The sequence below is a fragment of the Tachypleus tridentatus genome, chromosome 1, assembly GCF_004210375.1.
Source record: "Tachypleus tridentatus isolate NWPU-2018 chromosome 1, ASM421037v1, whole genome shotgun sequence".
In the NCBI taxonomy this organism is placed as follows: domain Eukaryota; kingdom Metazoa; phylum Arthropoda; class Merostomata; order Xiphosura; family Limulidae; genus Tachypleus; species Tachypleus tridentatus.
The window spans coordinates 99,403,982-99,421,285 of record NC_134825.1 but is presented as its reverse complement, the minus strand read 5'-3'; the positions used below and the strand labels follow the sequence as shown (position 1 = coordinate 99,421,285).

The 17,304-nt window shown below is 36.0% G+C and overlaps 1 protein-coding gene across 1 annotated transcript in view; it reads right to left on the bottom strand.

Annotated features, from left to right (window-relative positions):
* Window positions 1-17,304, bottom strand: part of LOC143256788 (kinesin-like protein KIF3A) — a 79,827-nt gene that overhangs the window by 22,677 nt on the left and 39,846 nt on the right. Inside the window, exons 6-8 of the mRNA XM_076514463.1 lie at window positions 15,878-15,962; window positions 10,645-10,750; window positions 8,547-8,686 (exon numbers count right to left, since the gene is read on the bottom strand). Of these exons, the coding sequence (XP_076370578.1) occupies window positions 8,547-8,686; window positions 10,645-10,750; window positions 15,878-15,962 (331 nt within the window). The remainder of the gene's footprint in view (window positions 1-8,546; window positions 8,687-10,644; window positions 10,751-15,877; window positions 15,963-17,304) is intronic.

Genomic DNA, 17,304 nt, shown 5'->3' with positions numbered 1-17,304 from the left:
AGCATTTCAAAAAGGAAATCAGGTCTTGTTGAAACTAGCAATAAGTAAGAACTATATTCAATAGAAGATATGATAACCCTGATATACATAGTTACATGACATTATAAAAAAAAATTGAGAGAGCTATGTTTTGAAGTAGGCAGCTGATATATAGTTGGTACACCCTTTCTCCTCTCATTAAAAGGTGTACTTCAGGAATAAGTAAAAATGAATTTCAGAAAAAAATGTAAGGAACCATAATTTTTATTATTTCCCAGGATAAACAGCATGTGTTAGCTGATAATATTACAATTCCTTGAATTCTATTTATAGACAACTTCCCTGATTAATGTTGTACTGAAAAATACGTAGATTAATTTATGTATATACATAACATTTTAAAATTCTTATTTGAGCAACCACGTGTTTCATAAGTTTCTCTAATTACTAATAGCAGCATCCATTATTAGATGTAACTGATTTATCTCTTTCAATGGTGGGTTCAAGCTATTATTATAGCATTGTCCATATCTGCTATTGTTAAAATTTCTTTTAAAAGCATGGCAGTAAAGTAGCTTAAGTGTAAAAAGATATATTTACAGATTAAACCACATGTAAAACAAAAGATGACAAACCAAAAACCTTTACTTTCTTTCTTACCTATAGGTAACTCTTCATTTACAAAACAAATTAAAAGCTTTACCTTAAAAATATACAAGTATATTGTTGTGAAACTGTACTGGCAGATCAAACAATCTAACAACAAATCAGCTAAATGTCTCTGTGTTTACACACAAAAAAAGGGTTATGTATACTAGCTGTTTCTTGGCTTTGAATTAACAGACTAAAAGAAAGATACCTGGTTAACAGCACCCATTTCCAACTCTTGGGATGCTCAAATTGAATAGTATATTTGACCATCAGTCTTATCATGCACAACAGCTCTAAAGTATTGGTCAAGAGCTTGATCCAATGAGGCATGAATGATGAACTGCATAGGTGAATAATCTGGCACATTGACTTAAATAATATTGATGTAGTGATATTTATTTGGACAAAAATATGGAAAACAGGAATGGAAAATACATTTTAGTTTTTTTTTTATGAACTATTTTCCTACTCTCATACTGACCATACAACACTCTTAATAAGTACTGTCATATCAATCAAGCCATGTCAACTTTTTCTAGAGATGCCCATTCTACTTGCTTGTATAAAGTAAAACAATCAAGGGAAAGACTGATAATAACACACAAGTGAAATAATGTGTTAGCACTAGATCATGTCACTTTGCCATTCATGACTACTATCACAAATTGACAAGTAGAAAAGCTTGCTATTTTCCACAATGACAATGGGAATCTATAAAATTACAGTGAATAATTTCTGAGTTTATTATCTAATCCATTCTTCTTCTTTCCTTTTGATTGCCTCTTGATTGATTGATTGATTGATTTAGTGTTTTATGGCACAACGCAGCTAGGCTATCTGCGTCAAACGTCCAGTAAAAAGTTAAAAATACAGTAAATGTAGTAAAATACATAAAAGGAAATGAAGGTAAAACAAAACATCATTGAAAAACAGAAAAAGTATAAAACAAATGTTGACACCTACCTAGTCTACAATGTCAAGAGAGAAAGCAAAGTAAAAGAAGTTGTAAAGTACTTACTCAAGCAAAATGGAAATGATCATAACCCACCAGGAAGGCTAACAGGTAAGTTCAAGAACCACTGTCAGTCACCTGAAGTTGGCCTTTATAGGCCTGGTTCCGGGTTATGTGTCATAGCAGCCTTATCAAAATGTAAAATAATAGAAGTTTTAAAAGACACATAGCAATATCGTAATAATGAGTAGCCAAATGTCCAGTAAAAAGGTAAAAGCCAAGTAAGTGGAGTAAAATTTGTAAAAGTAAATGAAGGTAAAAACAAAACAGCAAGTAAAATAGAATAATGGCATAAAACCAATGTTGACATCCAGTCTACAAAGTTGTAAAGGACTTCCTGTAGCAGAATGGTAATGATCATAACCCGCCAGGAAGATTGACAGGTAAGAATAAGAATCACCGTCAGTCACCTGAAGTTGGTCTTTCCAGTCCTGGTTCCGGGTTATGTGTCATTATGGCCAGTACTAAAAGGTAAAGTAGTAAAAGTGTCTAATGTTCAAGATAAACCTTGGGAAAAAACATGTTTAAAATATTGCAGTCGTTGAGAATTGTAATGACGGCAAGAAAGTAAAATGTGGCTGATAGTGATTTGAGTGTCACACAAACTACACATTGGTGCATCAGTTCCAGATAAAAGAAAACAATGAGTTAAAGAACTGTGACCAATGCGTAGTCTAGTTAGAACAACTTCCTCCTTCCGAACTTTACGAAAGTTAGATGGCCAAAGCCCAATATAGGGTTTTATTTGAAAAAGCTTGTTGTCGCATTGCTCACTCAAAGTGGACTGCCAGCTGGCACGGAGCCGAGCCTTGAATACAAGACCATAGTCTATGTACGGAATAGGCACAGTGGTGATAGTGCTGGAGCAGATAGATTTAGCTGCTGTGTCTGCAAGCTCGTTCCTGCGAATACCAACATGGCCTGGTATCCAGAAAAACTGGATAGAAGTAGCAGTTAATGAGAAATGGGCCAGTCGGTTTTGAATATCAGCGAGAACAGGGTGTGAGCCAACGTGTAGCGAGTCTAGGGCCAGTATAGAACTAAGCAAGTCAGTATAAATAGTACAGTTGGAGTACTGCTCAGCTTCAATATGATCCAGGGCAAGAAATATGACATACAGTTCAGCAGTGAACACAGAAGCTGTAGAGGGGATTCTGCGTGCAACTATCGAAATGCAGCAAACCATAGCAGAGCCCACCAAATTACCTGATTTGGAACCATCTGTATAAATGGGAATGGAATGATTGTTTGAAAGATGTTCATTAAATAAAAAACGGTACATCCAATGTGGAGTATCTGCCTTTTTCAGATGACTAAGAGAAAGGTCACATTTGGAGGCTGTAATAAGCCATGGTGGGATGGGCTGACCTGTGGAATCTGCAATGTTATCCAAGGACAGATCCAATTCATCCAATTGCGCCCGGATGCAAAGGCCAAACTGAGTAATGGCAGATCGTCTGTTCTGAAAAAGTACGGCCCACCAAGGAAGGAAAACACATCCCCAGATGGGATGCTTTGTTAAGGAAAGAGATTTCGAAGAATATTGTAAAGATAGTTGCAAATGGAGAAGGTGCAGAGAAGGTTCATGAGATTCAACATATAAGCTTTGAACTGGAGAGGTACGGAAAGCCCCAGTGCAGAGTCGAAGTCCTTGGTGATGAATGGGGTCCAGCATCTTTAAGGCCAAGGGTCTGGCAGAGCCATAGATCATTGATCCATAGTCGAGTTTTGATCGAATAAAAGCACGATATACCTTTAACATTGAACATCGATCTGCTCCCCAACTGGTAGAAGAGAGGACACGGAGGATGTTCAGTGCTCTTGTGCATTTGACCTGAAGCTGCTTTAAGTGTGGTATAAAGGTCAGCTTATGGTCAAAGATAAGCCCCAAGAACTTGGTCTCAGGGACGACTCGCAGTGAAACTTCACCAATATGAAGTTCAGGATCAGAGTGAATACCCCCTTGGCGGCAAAAGTGCATGCATATGGTTTTAGAGAGAGAGAAATTAAAGCTGTTTGCCATAGTCCACTTCAGTACACAATTGAGAACAGTTTGTAGTTGCCGATCAATATATCTCATGTTCGACGACTGACATGAGATGTGAAAGTCGTCAACATACAGCCCATTCGCAATAGTGAGAGGGAGTTGTTCAGTGATGGCATTTATCTGTATACTGAAAAGTGTGACACACAAAACACAGCCTTAAGGGACTCCAAGTTCCTGTGCAAAAGAATGGGAAAGTGTCAAACCAACACAAACTTGGAATTTCCTGTCCATTAAAAACTTTTTAATAAACATGGGTAAATAGCCATGTAACCCATATGTATGGAGGTCTCGCAAAAAGCCATACCTCCATGTTGTGTCATAAGCCTTCTCAATGTCAAAGAATATTGATACAAGATGTTGGCATTTGAGAAAAGCTTCTCTGATTGATGTTTCAAGTCGAATTAGGTGGTCCGTGGTGGAATGCTGTTGTCGGAACCCACACTGGGTGGGCGAGAGGAGGTTGTTTGATTCGAGGAACCAAACAAGACGAGCATTAACCATCCTTTCTAAGGTCTTACAGAGACATGTTGTCAAAGCAATTGGACGGTAGTTTGAAGGAATCTTGGGATATTTCCCTGGCTTAGAGAAAGGTAAAATAATAGCCTGGTGCCAGGCATCAGGAAAAACATTCTCCTGCCAGATTTGGTTAAAGACAATCAGAAGGACATCAAGAGAAGCAGGAGATAGATGGTGCAGCATGTAATAATGAACATCATAAGGTCCAACAGATGTACTGGCAGACCGACGATAGGCCATTTTCAGTTCCACCAGTGTAAAGGGACAATTATAGTCAAAGAAACAGTCAGTTCGAAAGGAAAGAGGTGAACACTCTGCCCGAGTGTTGATGGCCAAGAATGTGAAGAAACAAGCAGAAGTGCTAGATACCCGGCAAAAGCTTTCACCTAGAGTATCAGCAATGCTCCAAACATCAACCACCTCCTGACCATCAGAGAGTAAGTTTGAGAGGGGGACAGAATTGTAGTGCCCATTAACCTTTTGAATCCTGTCCCATATGATCTTTTAACTGGTGGTAGAAGATATGCTAGTTGTGAACTTAAGCCAAGATTCCTTCTGGCTTTGACGCCTTACCCACCTAGCATGTGTACGGGCCCATTGGAAAGCGACACAGTTTGAAAGTGTGGGATATCTACGTAAAGTATCCCAGGCCCGTTTTTGAGCCTTCCGTGCTAAGTGGCAAGCAGGATTCCACCACGGACGAGGATATTGTGGGAAACGTGTCGAGGTTTCAGGAATACACTGAGCAGCTGCTTGTATAATACAGCCAGTTACCGCTGCCACACAGTCGTCTCTTGATGGCTGATTTACGATGGCAGGATCAAGTTCTGCGAGAGCAGTGAAACTGGACCAGTCTGCCTGATCCAGCTTTCACTGGGGCACGCGGGTAGAATGGCATCAATCATGGGCAGTCTCTCTCAAAAGGATAGGAAAATGATCACTGCCTGGTGGATTATTGTCAACCCTCCATGAAAAATGGGAGAATAATGAAGGGGACCAAACCAAGAGATCAATAGCAGTAAAGGACTGACTAGGTGCATGAAAATAAGTGGAAGCACCAGTATTGAAAAGAGAAAGATTGTGATCAGAGAGCATACACTCTATAGAGCAACCCCTCCCATCAATAACAGCACTTCCCCAGAGGGGATGATGTCCATTAAAGTCCCCCAGGATTAGAAATGAAGACGGCAACTGTTCAAGATCTGATTGATCATATGTCTCTCCAAGGGACAGGTAGAGAGAACAAACAGTGATGGCATGACCCAAGGAAACACGAATGGCTACGGCCTCCAAGGGTGTGTTAAGTGACAAAGACAGGGTGGGCACATGCTGATCAACCAATAGTGCCACCCCTCCATGTACTCTACCACCACACAGCCTGTCATTTCTGTACAGAGAAAACTGCCGAATGGTGACTGTATCAGCAGGTTTGAGAAATTTTTCTTGTAAGGAAAGACAAACAGGATGGTAGGAAGCAATCAGTGTTTTGATATCATCCAGATTAGAACATAAACCTTGACAGTATCATTGTATCAAGGTGGCCATTTTTAATGACGTGTAGGTGAATTGGCTGGAGAACCCTTCTGTTTACGACCACGTCTTTTTTCCTTACTGTTCTTAGTCGGAGGAGGTCTATCAACCTCCATGGATCCTGCCCTGGGTCGAGTGAGTAGGTCTTTGTTATTGGAAGGGGATTCCAGTGACTGAGGATGCAAATGAATGATTGTTTTGCCTCTTGGGATAGGAGAAAAAGATGTATCAGAAGAAATGACTGTATTTGAAACTGAAGGATGTGGATATTGAGGTTTGTTGGAACGTGTGGGAGGAACAAAGATGGGTGTGGAAGTCGATTTATCAACCTTTTTTAACCATGGAGGTCAAAAGGCTTTTCATTTGTTTTAAAAAAGATTCTCTTGGAGGCATAGAGAGATCTGTCTGCACTCCCACTGTAGTTGTGGAATGAAGTGCAGCAGCATATGTCCAAGATGGAGTGGTGGGCAGCAATTTCCGAGCCTCAGAATAACTAATGTTATGGATCGTTTTCAAACGCTGCACCTCTTTTTCCTCCAACCATTTTGGGCAAGAACAAAAGTAGGAGGTGTGAGAACCATTGCAGTTGATGCAATGTGGGTCCATGTCACATTCATAGGCATCGTGGTCCTTGCCCCCACAACGAGCACATGTCAGGGAACCACGACATGATGTCTTTGAGTGGCCGAATCTCTGACATCGGAAACATCGGAGAGGGTTTGGAATGTATGGCCGTACCCTGCAAATTAGATAACCTGCTTTGATGGTGGCAGGTGCACGTGATGAAGTAAATGTCAAAATGAGGGTATCTGTTGGCAGTGTAACTCCATGTTTGTGAGTGGAGATGCGCCTCACTGCAGACACTCCTTGAGTGGAGAGACCAGCGAGAATCTCTGACTTGGGGACGTTCTTCAAATTCCTTTCAACAATAACTCCTCGTGATGAATTCAAAGTAGCATGAGGTGTAACCTCAATAGGTATATCCCCAATTGCCTTTGAATTCAAGAGGAGTTCACTGTGTTGCGATGTGGATGTTTCAACCAATATGTCTCCAGATCGAAACTTCTTTACTGACTTTGGAGAGCCAGCAAGTCCCTCTAGTCCCTTCTGAATAAAAAAGGGGGACAATTGCCCTAAAGGTTTTTCTGAAAGAGAATGTAATATAAGAAAATGAGGTACGTGTGTTACAGATGTTGAAGATTGCTGTTCAGAGTCTTCAAGACGTGGTTGCTTACCCATTGACTGTTTTTTCGCTATTTTATTTAAATTTTTTGAAGGAGGATCCATAGGAAAAATTAAAAATTTCGGTACCCACTGACCCCACCCACCATGAAGCCATACAAGGGAATGCACTACAAAGTCATGCAAAGACAATGCAGCAACGCTAGGGTTTCGTGAGCACTATACCTAAACACCAGCATCAGGCACAACGTCCACAACACCCGTTGAGAACTTCCAACACTGGTACTTGGTTGACTCTAGCCCAAGTGGACCAGCCGATTGACTCAAAAGGGGCCACCCAAAGGCCGCCTGTCTACAGGAATTCAAGGCCAAATTGGTGTGTTAGGGTTGGACCCCTCAACCACCAGGATCCTCTCCTCCCCTTCACGGGTCGCCACGCACGGCAAACACGTGGGTGGATGTTTAGATCCCAGAGAAGGTAACCAGACAGAACAGAACCTTCCCTGGGAGGTCCCCTCACCACGTACAGGAATCCACACCAAGGGGTTGCCTCTTTATAACCTGTATTTATAAGAAGCTGTTTTACAGAAGTACCACAAATTCCATGAATACTAATTTATTTGATCCACTGGAAGCATCCTGCTGCAGCATGTTTTATTTATGTTGTCCATCCATAGTTATCCAGTCACATACTGAGAACGACCTATTCAGATAACTTATGCCATATTTCACAGATCCAAAGCCAGATGAAAAGTACAAAAGTATTTAATCAGCTGATCGTATTCATGGACAACACAGAATTGAAGTGTGAGATGAAAAACTGTTGCACAAATCTCAACATTTTCAGCTTCTAACTGTAGATAGTGGCTATATTTACAATATTGGTTTTGCAATTTCAACTGTTATGTTTATGATTTAATGACCTGTTTGCAAGTCTTGTTCATAACCAAATACTTCTATAATAATAGCTACAGTTACATAAACTCTCATTATTGAATAACTGTGGATGGTTAGGTCACATTTAGGTGCCATAGTCTATTATGTTTATAGATCTTAGATTATTCTATGCTTTAGAATGACTTCTGAACTTCATATTTCAAATATAGCACTGGGCTAATAACAAGATTGTATTCAAGTTGCCATGATGTTAGCAAATAAAAAATACTAGAATCTGTAAATGACACCTTTTGAAGCACTTATAAAAAAGACTTACAATATAAATAACCCCCACAAGCCACAGGACAGCTTAAGATGGTTACATTTTCCCAATAAACTGTTTATTAAAGAACTGTTTTAGTTCAACTTGAACATTTCCTTGCATTTGTTGATCAAACATGCAATTTTTGCTCCAAAATTGAAAATCAAGAGCTTTTATGGAAGGAAAACTACTTGAATTTCAAACAACAACAGTTAAACTTAAATATGAAATTATTACAGTAAATACAAATACAACAGAAGATGCTAACATTCAAATCAAAATCTCTTAGCAAAATCAACTATATCTGAAATTCAAAGCTAGATTTAAAGCAAAAATAAAGTAAAAAATACAATATTTTGGCATATACAGATAATGTGAATATATTATACAGTATTTAAAATACAAGTATATTGAAGAAAACTAATACGCACAGCTAAGTCAACTAAATGAAGCTTTCCCATGCGAACATGCTGTTGTCCATCTAGTCCTTTCTCACTAGATTCCACAGTTATTGAGAAAATAGCGTGTGATCTAGAGCTGTGTGCATTCATATTGGTTGCTCCAACAGTTCCTGAAAACCATCAAAAAAACAGTTCATACATAAAAGGACTGATAAGTTTAAAAAACTGAACCAATTTACTTGCAACTTAAAAAATTGTTCAACTAAAACCATTAATTGCACAAAATGTAGTTGAAGTCCAGTTTTTCTATAAATTAAAATTTATAATTAGTGGATCTTTATTTTCCCATAAAATCTACTAAATCTCTGCACTAGTTTCAGAGTATAGAACTAATAAATCACCAATGTTCAGATATATTAAAACTGGATTAAAAGATACAAGTGCTCAACACGTAGTTAATGCAGATTAAATGTTCTATCTTCTCGCTAGATTCTACACATTTATTGTTTTATGTGACTAAAACAATTCTTTACAGCCAAAATATGAATCAATGATTACCAAAATGTTAGATATTAATCATTACCTAGATTAAGAGATCATGTTATAGACATTAACTACAGAGATTCCACTCATCTTACTGTCATGCTCAGACCAATTACTTACAAATCTTATTTAAAGAGAAGAAAGACTTTCAGATCTTTATATGCTTCACTCCATCCAAAACAATATTAAATAAAACTTCTTAATGCAATAGTTCAGATTAAGCATTTGATACAAAGCATAATATTCTTCAATCTCTTTTCAGCTAACACAATAAAAAAACACATTTTCCATAATTTAAGAAATACCTGAAAAGTTTACCTGGCCAGAATATTCATATAGGACAGGGGTTCCCAACCTTTTGGCACTCGCGACCCCTTACCTAAAAGTTTGAAACCCATGTGACCCCCTACTTAAGGCTTACTATCAGCAGCTTAATTTTTCTTTTATTTTCTGTGAAGGAGAGGGAAAGAAACATCTAAAAAAAATATTTAAAAATTCTGTAATTATTTATTAGCAAATTAAATCACATTGGACCAACCTGAATTCACAAAAAGAACATATATTTCTTAAAATAATATTAACATAGGTTTGAACAGCTATCCAACCCAGCTAGTGAGATGCCTGATGTTGCATTTCAGCAGCAAGCTTTGAAATTCGTGGCCGAGCGTTTGTTAGAGCCAGTCTCATGTCATCTCCAACATCCAATCTGACTGATACATAGCGCACCAGAACTGAGTCACGGATTTCACCTTGAAGAGATCATGAGCTGAAGAGTCGTTCCTTAGATCCAGAAATTCATTTTGGATATCATCTGGGATGCTGGATACATCAAGTTCAGTAAAAATGGGTTCCTTGCCAGGGCCTCCTGTTCCTGTGATACTGCTTACTTATCTCCTTGTTAAAATAAAATAAAAATGTTGAATAATGAACGCTTTGGCAACTGTAGATCTTACACTGACTACTTGTGGGGGGTGCAGGTAGAGTAATGATGGGGTAAGTATTGGGAGGGAAGGGAGCGTGGCCAGTCATGCGATTCGTCATCCACCAATCAGCAACGGACATGTGACTCACGTGTCGACAGCGAGCACACACACACTTAATCACAGCTAAACAGACACACAAGCATATGTACATGCTCGTGCACTCACATATTCGCTACTCACTAGTACACAACACACATACATACAGTTACAGTTGCAGACACATACACATTCACTCACAGGCACGCATACATACACCCATAATATCACCTGATGACATTGAACTAACGTAGCACACGCGTTTTGCTTTGCACGAAACAAAAAAAATGTAAGAGCATGAAAATGTAATTGATGAAATAAAATTAATGTTATCCCAAGCTACTTCTAACAAGGCTTCGCGACCCCCTGGGAGGTCACAACCCACCGGTTGGGAACCCCTGATATAGGACATATTTAAGATGCTGTTAGTTGAAAATCTACTTCCAAAATACCAGTGATTTATACAAAATCTTATGGTTCACACTTACACTTATGGACAAAATTTATCATTGTTACATTGATAAAGTGCCAACATTTTATATCATGAATCAATAAAAAACACTCACTGTTTTTGTTCCCAAGAGTCATGATCCTATCAAGTTCATCAGCTGTATTTACTACAAATGCAGAGAGGTCTTTCACATAAACACCTACATCAGGCCTTTCTTTCACCTATACAAGATTTCAATCACAGCCAAATATAAAAGAAAAACACTTAGTTTCTTGTTGCGTCACTGAATAATTTCTCAAATAACTAGTAACTTTCAACAACTAGTCTTTGGTTAGTTTCTTTAGTAACAATGTTAACTTTCAACAATATCACCTCTTTCATCAGTAGATTTAATTACTTTATTAACTCTCAATAATATGCATCTCTCTGGTTACTTTCTTTGACTCTAAGCATGAGCTCAGCCCCTTGGACCCACCTCATGACCAATTTCTGTTTGTCATAGTTCTTATGTTATAACTTTGAAATTAGTAAGCATATATTTAAGAAATTTAAAATATTATCAGTAAACATTACAATGCTTTCATATATATTCAAAATACCAGATTTTTATTAAATCTTAAGATTTGTTAATCTATATTTTCTCATGTCTATTTTTCATTTCACATGTTGGACAGGCAACATGCAAAGTAATTTTCATTTTAAGATTGAAAATACTTCTATGCATTGGAACATTTTCAAATTTCACAAGCAAAATTTTTATAACACTTGGGACTGGATAGGGATTGGTTAAATGGGACTTAAGTGAGCATTGAAAAATACACCCACATGGACGAGATACCACATTGGTGACAGAATGGATTTCTCCAGTATAAGAAAAGCCCACTTTTGTGGCTTCTGAAAGGAAAATCTGAGAGTATTGTTCTGTAAATTGATGGGATGGTGCTAGCAGGAACCAGTCATCCATATAATGATGGGTTCACAGGTCCAAAGAATGCAGGTGATGAGAAAAAGCTCTAACAACTCTGCAAAAGACATAACATGCTGATGCAAGACAAAACGTAAGAGCCCTAAACCTTGTGCACACATCTAAGAAATCTCTGGGAAGATTCTACTATAGGAATATAGAGTAAAGCATTTGGTAATATTGAACTTGGTCATCTGGAGCTCTAATGTAAAGTGCAATTATAGGTTGAGAAAATATTCCATAGTAAAGTGAGAAGGATCTAATAGTTGGTTGAGCCAAGAAAGATTGCTGATTGGATGCCAATCTCCTGTCTTCTTGGGTAAAATGAATAAACAGGAATAAAATTCTGGAAGAACAGGATCAACAGTCTCTACTGCTCTTTACACTAACAATTCTCTTATGATGTGGAAACAAAGGTCCACTTGCCATAGATCTGTTGGAGATGAAAATGTTGACATTCCAAAATTAGCACCAGATGCTGAGGAAAGGTGAGAAGCCAATGACGACAAACAAGAATGTAAACAGGCTTTATCAGTTCATGATTCTTACATTTCTGGAATTTTGGCAAACAACATGGGACAAAGAAATGGAGATTCCCATAAGTCCCAGAGTGCAGCAGATTGTAAATGAACACTTTCTAACAGAGTGTCTCTAGCCAATAAATCCCAAGAACACACCAACCAGGAGACCAAAGAAAACTCAAGAAGGCAATCTCAAGGAGGTAGACATTGGCAAAATCACAATTCGTCGTCAAATAACTGCAGAGAATACTGATGTGCTTTAGACAAAAGTTGGATAAATACCTCGTAACAGTTGTAAAAGTAAGCCTAACCCAAGAAAATTGTGATCTGTTTTTAAAGTGATCACAGGTTCCTATCTACATCCTAACAAGTCAAATAGGGAGTTCATCCCTTGAGAATATCTCCTCCTGGCAGTGATAAGCCGAAGCATGCTGTTCCAATATAGGTGACAAGGCATTGGTATTCCATAATGTAACTGAGTGGCTAAGCTCCCAGCATGAACAGCAATACAAAGAGGAAGAGGAAAAACCAAGAAGTCACTTGCTATCTTTTCTGTCAAAAAGGAAGGAGTAGATTCAATTGCAATTGGAGAGATCCTCCAAACCTCACAAAGTCAAGTAACTAACTGAAGAAAAAGGGCTGTAAGAGGCTGATCAAAATTATTTTCTGTTGAAGCCATCAAAGTGAAAGAAGCCAGAAAAAGCAAGTCTAAGTTCTCCCTAGCCAGTCCCAGGTCATTTGTAAAAGCTGCCTCAGAACCTCCCCAGACATACACCCTTTGTCTGCATGAATTTATCCATCTTGCAACAGATCATATCACTGTCAGCTTCAAATGAAAGTGATGCCTCTCCCCTGGCTGTTAACAAACAACAAATAGCAGAGATGAAAAAGAAGTCTGGTTGGATTCCATAATATAAATATTAACTCAGAAACACATAACTGTCAGCACGTTTTGTTTTTTTTGTGTTGTTGTTAAACAATGATATAACCACAGAAACACCAACCATGTTCAAAATTGCAGTGTAAATTAGAATTTACAAAGGCAATTCAAGTGGGGTATAAATGACTGAAGCAAGTGCATTCAGTAATTATATGGACAAAGAGTGGAAATCCTAAAAATTGAGAAATAGCTGTCATTAGAGATACATATGTTTTGTAAATAATATTTATCTCTAATTAGTTTCTGAAATAACTGTTAATTTTCAACAATCTTGTGTCTCTCACTAGTTTCTAAAGTGCTCTTTTAATTTCCAACTGTATTATGTCTGATAAGTTCCTTGAAAGATTAACTTTCAGCAGTAAGTGCCATTAGTTATTTATTTATTTACATTACATTCTTAACTTTAAGCAGTAAAGTATTACTAATTATTTTCTCAATTTACAGTTTTAACTTCCAGCAATATTGCCACTGGTTTGCTTCTTAAATTACCAAGTTAACTTTCAACAGTATTGTCTCTCAGTATTTTTATTAAATTACTCTATTAATTTCTAATAATACTGTGATGTCTGACTACCTGTATAAATAACAACTTTATTTATTGACATTACTGCATTTCTCACTAATTTCTTAAATTACTATATTAGCTCTCAACACTATTGTCTTTCTCAGCAGGTTCTTTGTTACAGTAGTAATTTTTAACAACACTGTATCTGTCTAGTTTCTGTAATAACTTTATTAATATTCAATGAGATTTTCTGCATGGTTAGTTTCTGAAGTTACTCTGTTGATTTTGAATAATATTGTACCACTAGCTAACTTTTTTAGCTACATTGTATTTTTGGTTAGTTTCTTAAGTTGCTCTGTTAACCTTAAGTAATATTGTTTGTTAGATTAATTTCATAAGTTATTATATTATCTTTCAGCAGTATTGTGCATCTAGTGTTCTTAAATTACTATATTAACTTTCAATAATACTGTCTCTAGCTATATAGTTAAGTTACCAGGTTAGCTTTTAAAAATATTGTGTCTGCAGCTAGCTTTTTATTTACTCTCTTAATTTATTCTTTCTCTGGCTAGCTTCTTAACTTATTGCATTAAATTTCAACAATATCATGCCTTGGACAACTTTAGCAAAACAAACATTTCTAATAAGATTCTTCAGGTACTATGAAAAGTCCGGCATGTGTCTGTTTTGTGTTTTTTTTCTTGAATTGTTGCATGAACATACAATAGTAACCTTTAAAAATTCCTTGTGTAATATTCAATATAAAAAACAACTCCCAATTATTTCAAAACAATTCTAAAAGTACAACAGTTTTCAATCTCAAACATACAATAACTTACCATACAAGATTAAAATACATAAAAAAGTCCAAGGAGACTGGAAAACAGTCTCATGCACTCCACATGTTTTGACATATATCAGTTCTTCATCCTCAGAGAGTGTTATGTTTTGCAAAACATAACACTTTTTTATACAATTACCAGAGTACCAATTTACATATTAAAGAATTTCATACCATCTACTGACAACATTTCTATCAGGTCCATCATCCTTATTTAGTAATTTAAATTTACTTTTTATACTTAATTATCTCAATAGATTCACTTACATTTATACTAAATAAAATTTCCAGGCTTGTGCTAAAATAACATTGAATTGCATGTTTCACTTCATTGATGTGTTCTGCTAAATAGCAATTTATTATTTTTAACATTTCTTTTGTGTTTATTAATTCTGAATTTTAAGCTATTTTACATTCACATGATAATTTATATCTACCAAATTTTTCCATTAAATCAATTTTATCTTTATCTATATTGAAAATTTGGCTTTGTTTATTGCTTTGTATGCTGGGAAAATATTCATTTGTCTTTTAAATTTTTCATTACTTCACAAAATAAACCTGGTATAAATGATAGTACCAAACAGTTTTCTTGTTTTACTATTTTTATCAAATGGTTTTAACTTAATAATCTCTGTTCCTTAGTTTCTTAATAGCTGTCAATAACAAACAGTAGGATTAAAACCTCATTCTACAGCTATGTGCTTTAATAGGTAATAACTCATTGTTAATATCATCCTGTTCATAACATAATTTTAGTATACTATCCACATAAAAGTAATAAAACAATAGATTTTTGAGATTTAGTGTGACATGATTTTTTTATGTGGTGGAACGATTACAGGAAAAGGTTTGCAATTAATGGTAGTTTCCAATTTATTCTTATTTTTACTCATTAAAACATCAAAAAAGGTAAGCACCTATATTTGTTTCAATTTCATAATTATAACAGTATAACAAGTAATTTACTTTACATTTCATTTTTCTTGGAGGGGTGGTAAATAAAATAGAGAAGAGGAGAATACGTAGAGAACGAATGTCCCAATTCTCATAATACGGGAATTTAGAATTTCTTTTAACAGTGCCTTATAAACTTAAAACTTATATAATGTTAAAATTTAGATTACTAACTACATTTTCATGTAAAATTTATTCATATACCATAACAACAAAATAATGTTATTAAATTTTGAAGATAACTCAGAAAAACCACATGATATGCACAGAAAAGGAAGCCCATAGCAAGAGGGATAAACAATTCACTGGCAATAAACATACAACTGAATATCACTAATAATTTCAAAAGTTTATTTAGCTCAGTTGGTATTTTTATATTCTTAAATTATTTATATTTTTTGTTATTTTTAACTAATCTACACATAAAAACACAGCTGACTAAGAGAAAGACTTAATACATTGAGATTCCTAGACATGTAACTACAGTCAAGTATTGCTCCTATACTGTTCATTCTGTTTCATCTTTAGAGGTTTTAAAACAACAAAAGTACAATGGATTAAAAAAAAAAGGCTTTTGAAAAGTTTAGGATCAGGTAATAAAGTATGAAAAACAAGCTAACCTCCAAATGAACATTTTGGTCTTTTCCCAAGAGATCTCGAACTTCTTCATTATAAATTTCCATGTAGGAAGCACGCACTAAAAACCTGATGAAAAAAACAAATTATCCTTACAGCAAGTAACAAACAAGTTTAATTAACAGGCATATAATCCTTTATTTTATAGCAAAATTTCAAGCTGAGTTGTGAAGCTACATTTTAGATCTAGAACATTCTTTTATTAATCTAGAAATTCTAGATGTGATAAAAACTTGATAATTTAAACTTTCACAAACAATTTTCAATATTATAATTCTTTTTTGAAAATTTGATATCTCACTGATAGAGGAAATATTTAATTTCTAATTTTACCCTACTTCAGATCTTTATAAATAATTTTTTTTTTCTCACACTTCAAGACTTAAATGGTTGGTTGGTTGGTTGATTTAGTGTTTTATGGCACAAAGCAGCTAGGCTATCTGTGCCAAATGTCCGTTAAAAAGGTAAAAGTAAATTCAGTAAAATTCATAAAAGAAAATTAAAGTAAAACAAAACAAAGTTAAAAAATAAATAAATAGCATAAAACCAATATTTACATCTAGTCTACAATGTTAAGAGAAAAACTACAGTAATTCAAGTTGTAAAGGACTTTCTGTTGCATGACGGTAATAATCATAACTCGCCAGGAAGACTAACAGATAAGTACAAAAACCACTGCCAGTCACCTGAAATTGGCCTTTCTAGTCCTGGTTTCAAGTTACTTAACATTATAGTCAGTTTCTAATTTCAGATTGAACTAGATGAACTGTGATTTGTAAAAGGGAGCCACATTTTAATGCGGTGTAAAGTATATATTACAAAACTTAAATGACATTAAAAAGATTAATGGCCTTTAAAAAACTAAAAACATTACCAAGGTGAACAGTGTCACGATCACCAATAACACTAACATTATGAGCAAACTTTAGGACAGAACGTGCTTAAAATAGTGTCATCGTTGTGAATCATAACGATGACAAGAAAGTAAAATGTGTCTCATTGTGATCCGAGCATTACACAAACTACACACTGATGCATCAGTTCCAGATAAAAGAAAACAATGAGTTAAAAAACTGTGACCAATGCATAGTCTAGTTAGAACAACTTCCTCTTTCCGATCCTTACAGAAACAAGACAGCCAAAGTCCAATATAGGGTTTTATTTGGAAAACTTATTTTCGCGTTGCTCACTCCAAGTCAACTGCTAGCTGGCATGAAACCGATCCTTGAATACAGGACCATAGTCCATGTATGGGACAGGCACAGTGGTGACAGTGCTAGAGCAGATAGAGTTAGCTGCAGTATCAGCTAGCTCATTCCCGCAAATACCAACGTGGCCTGGTATCAAGAAAAACTGGATAGAAGTAGATGTAAAAGAGAAATAGGCCAGTCAGTTTTGAATATTGGTGAGA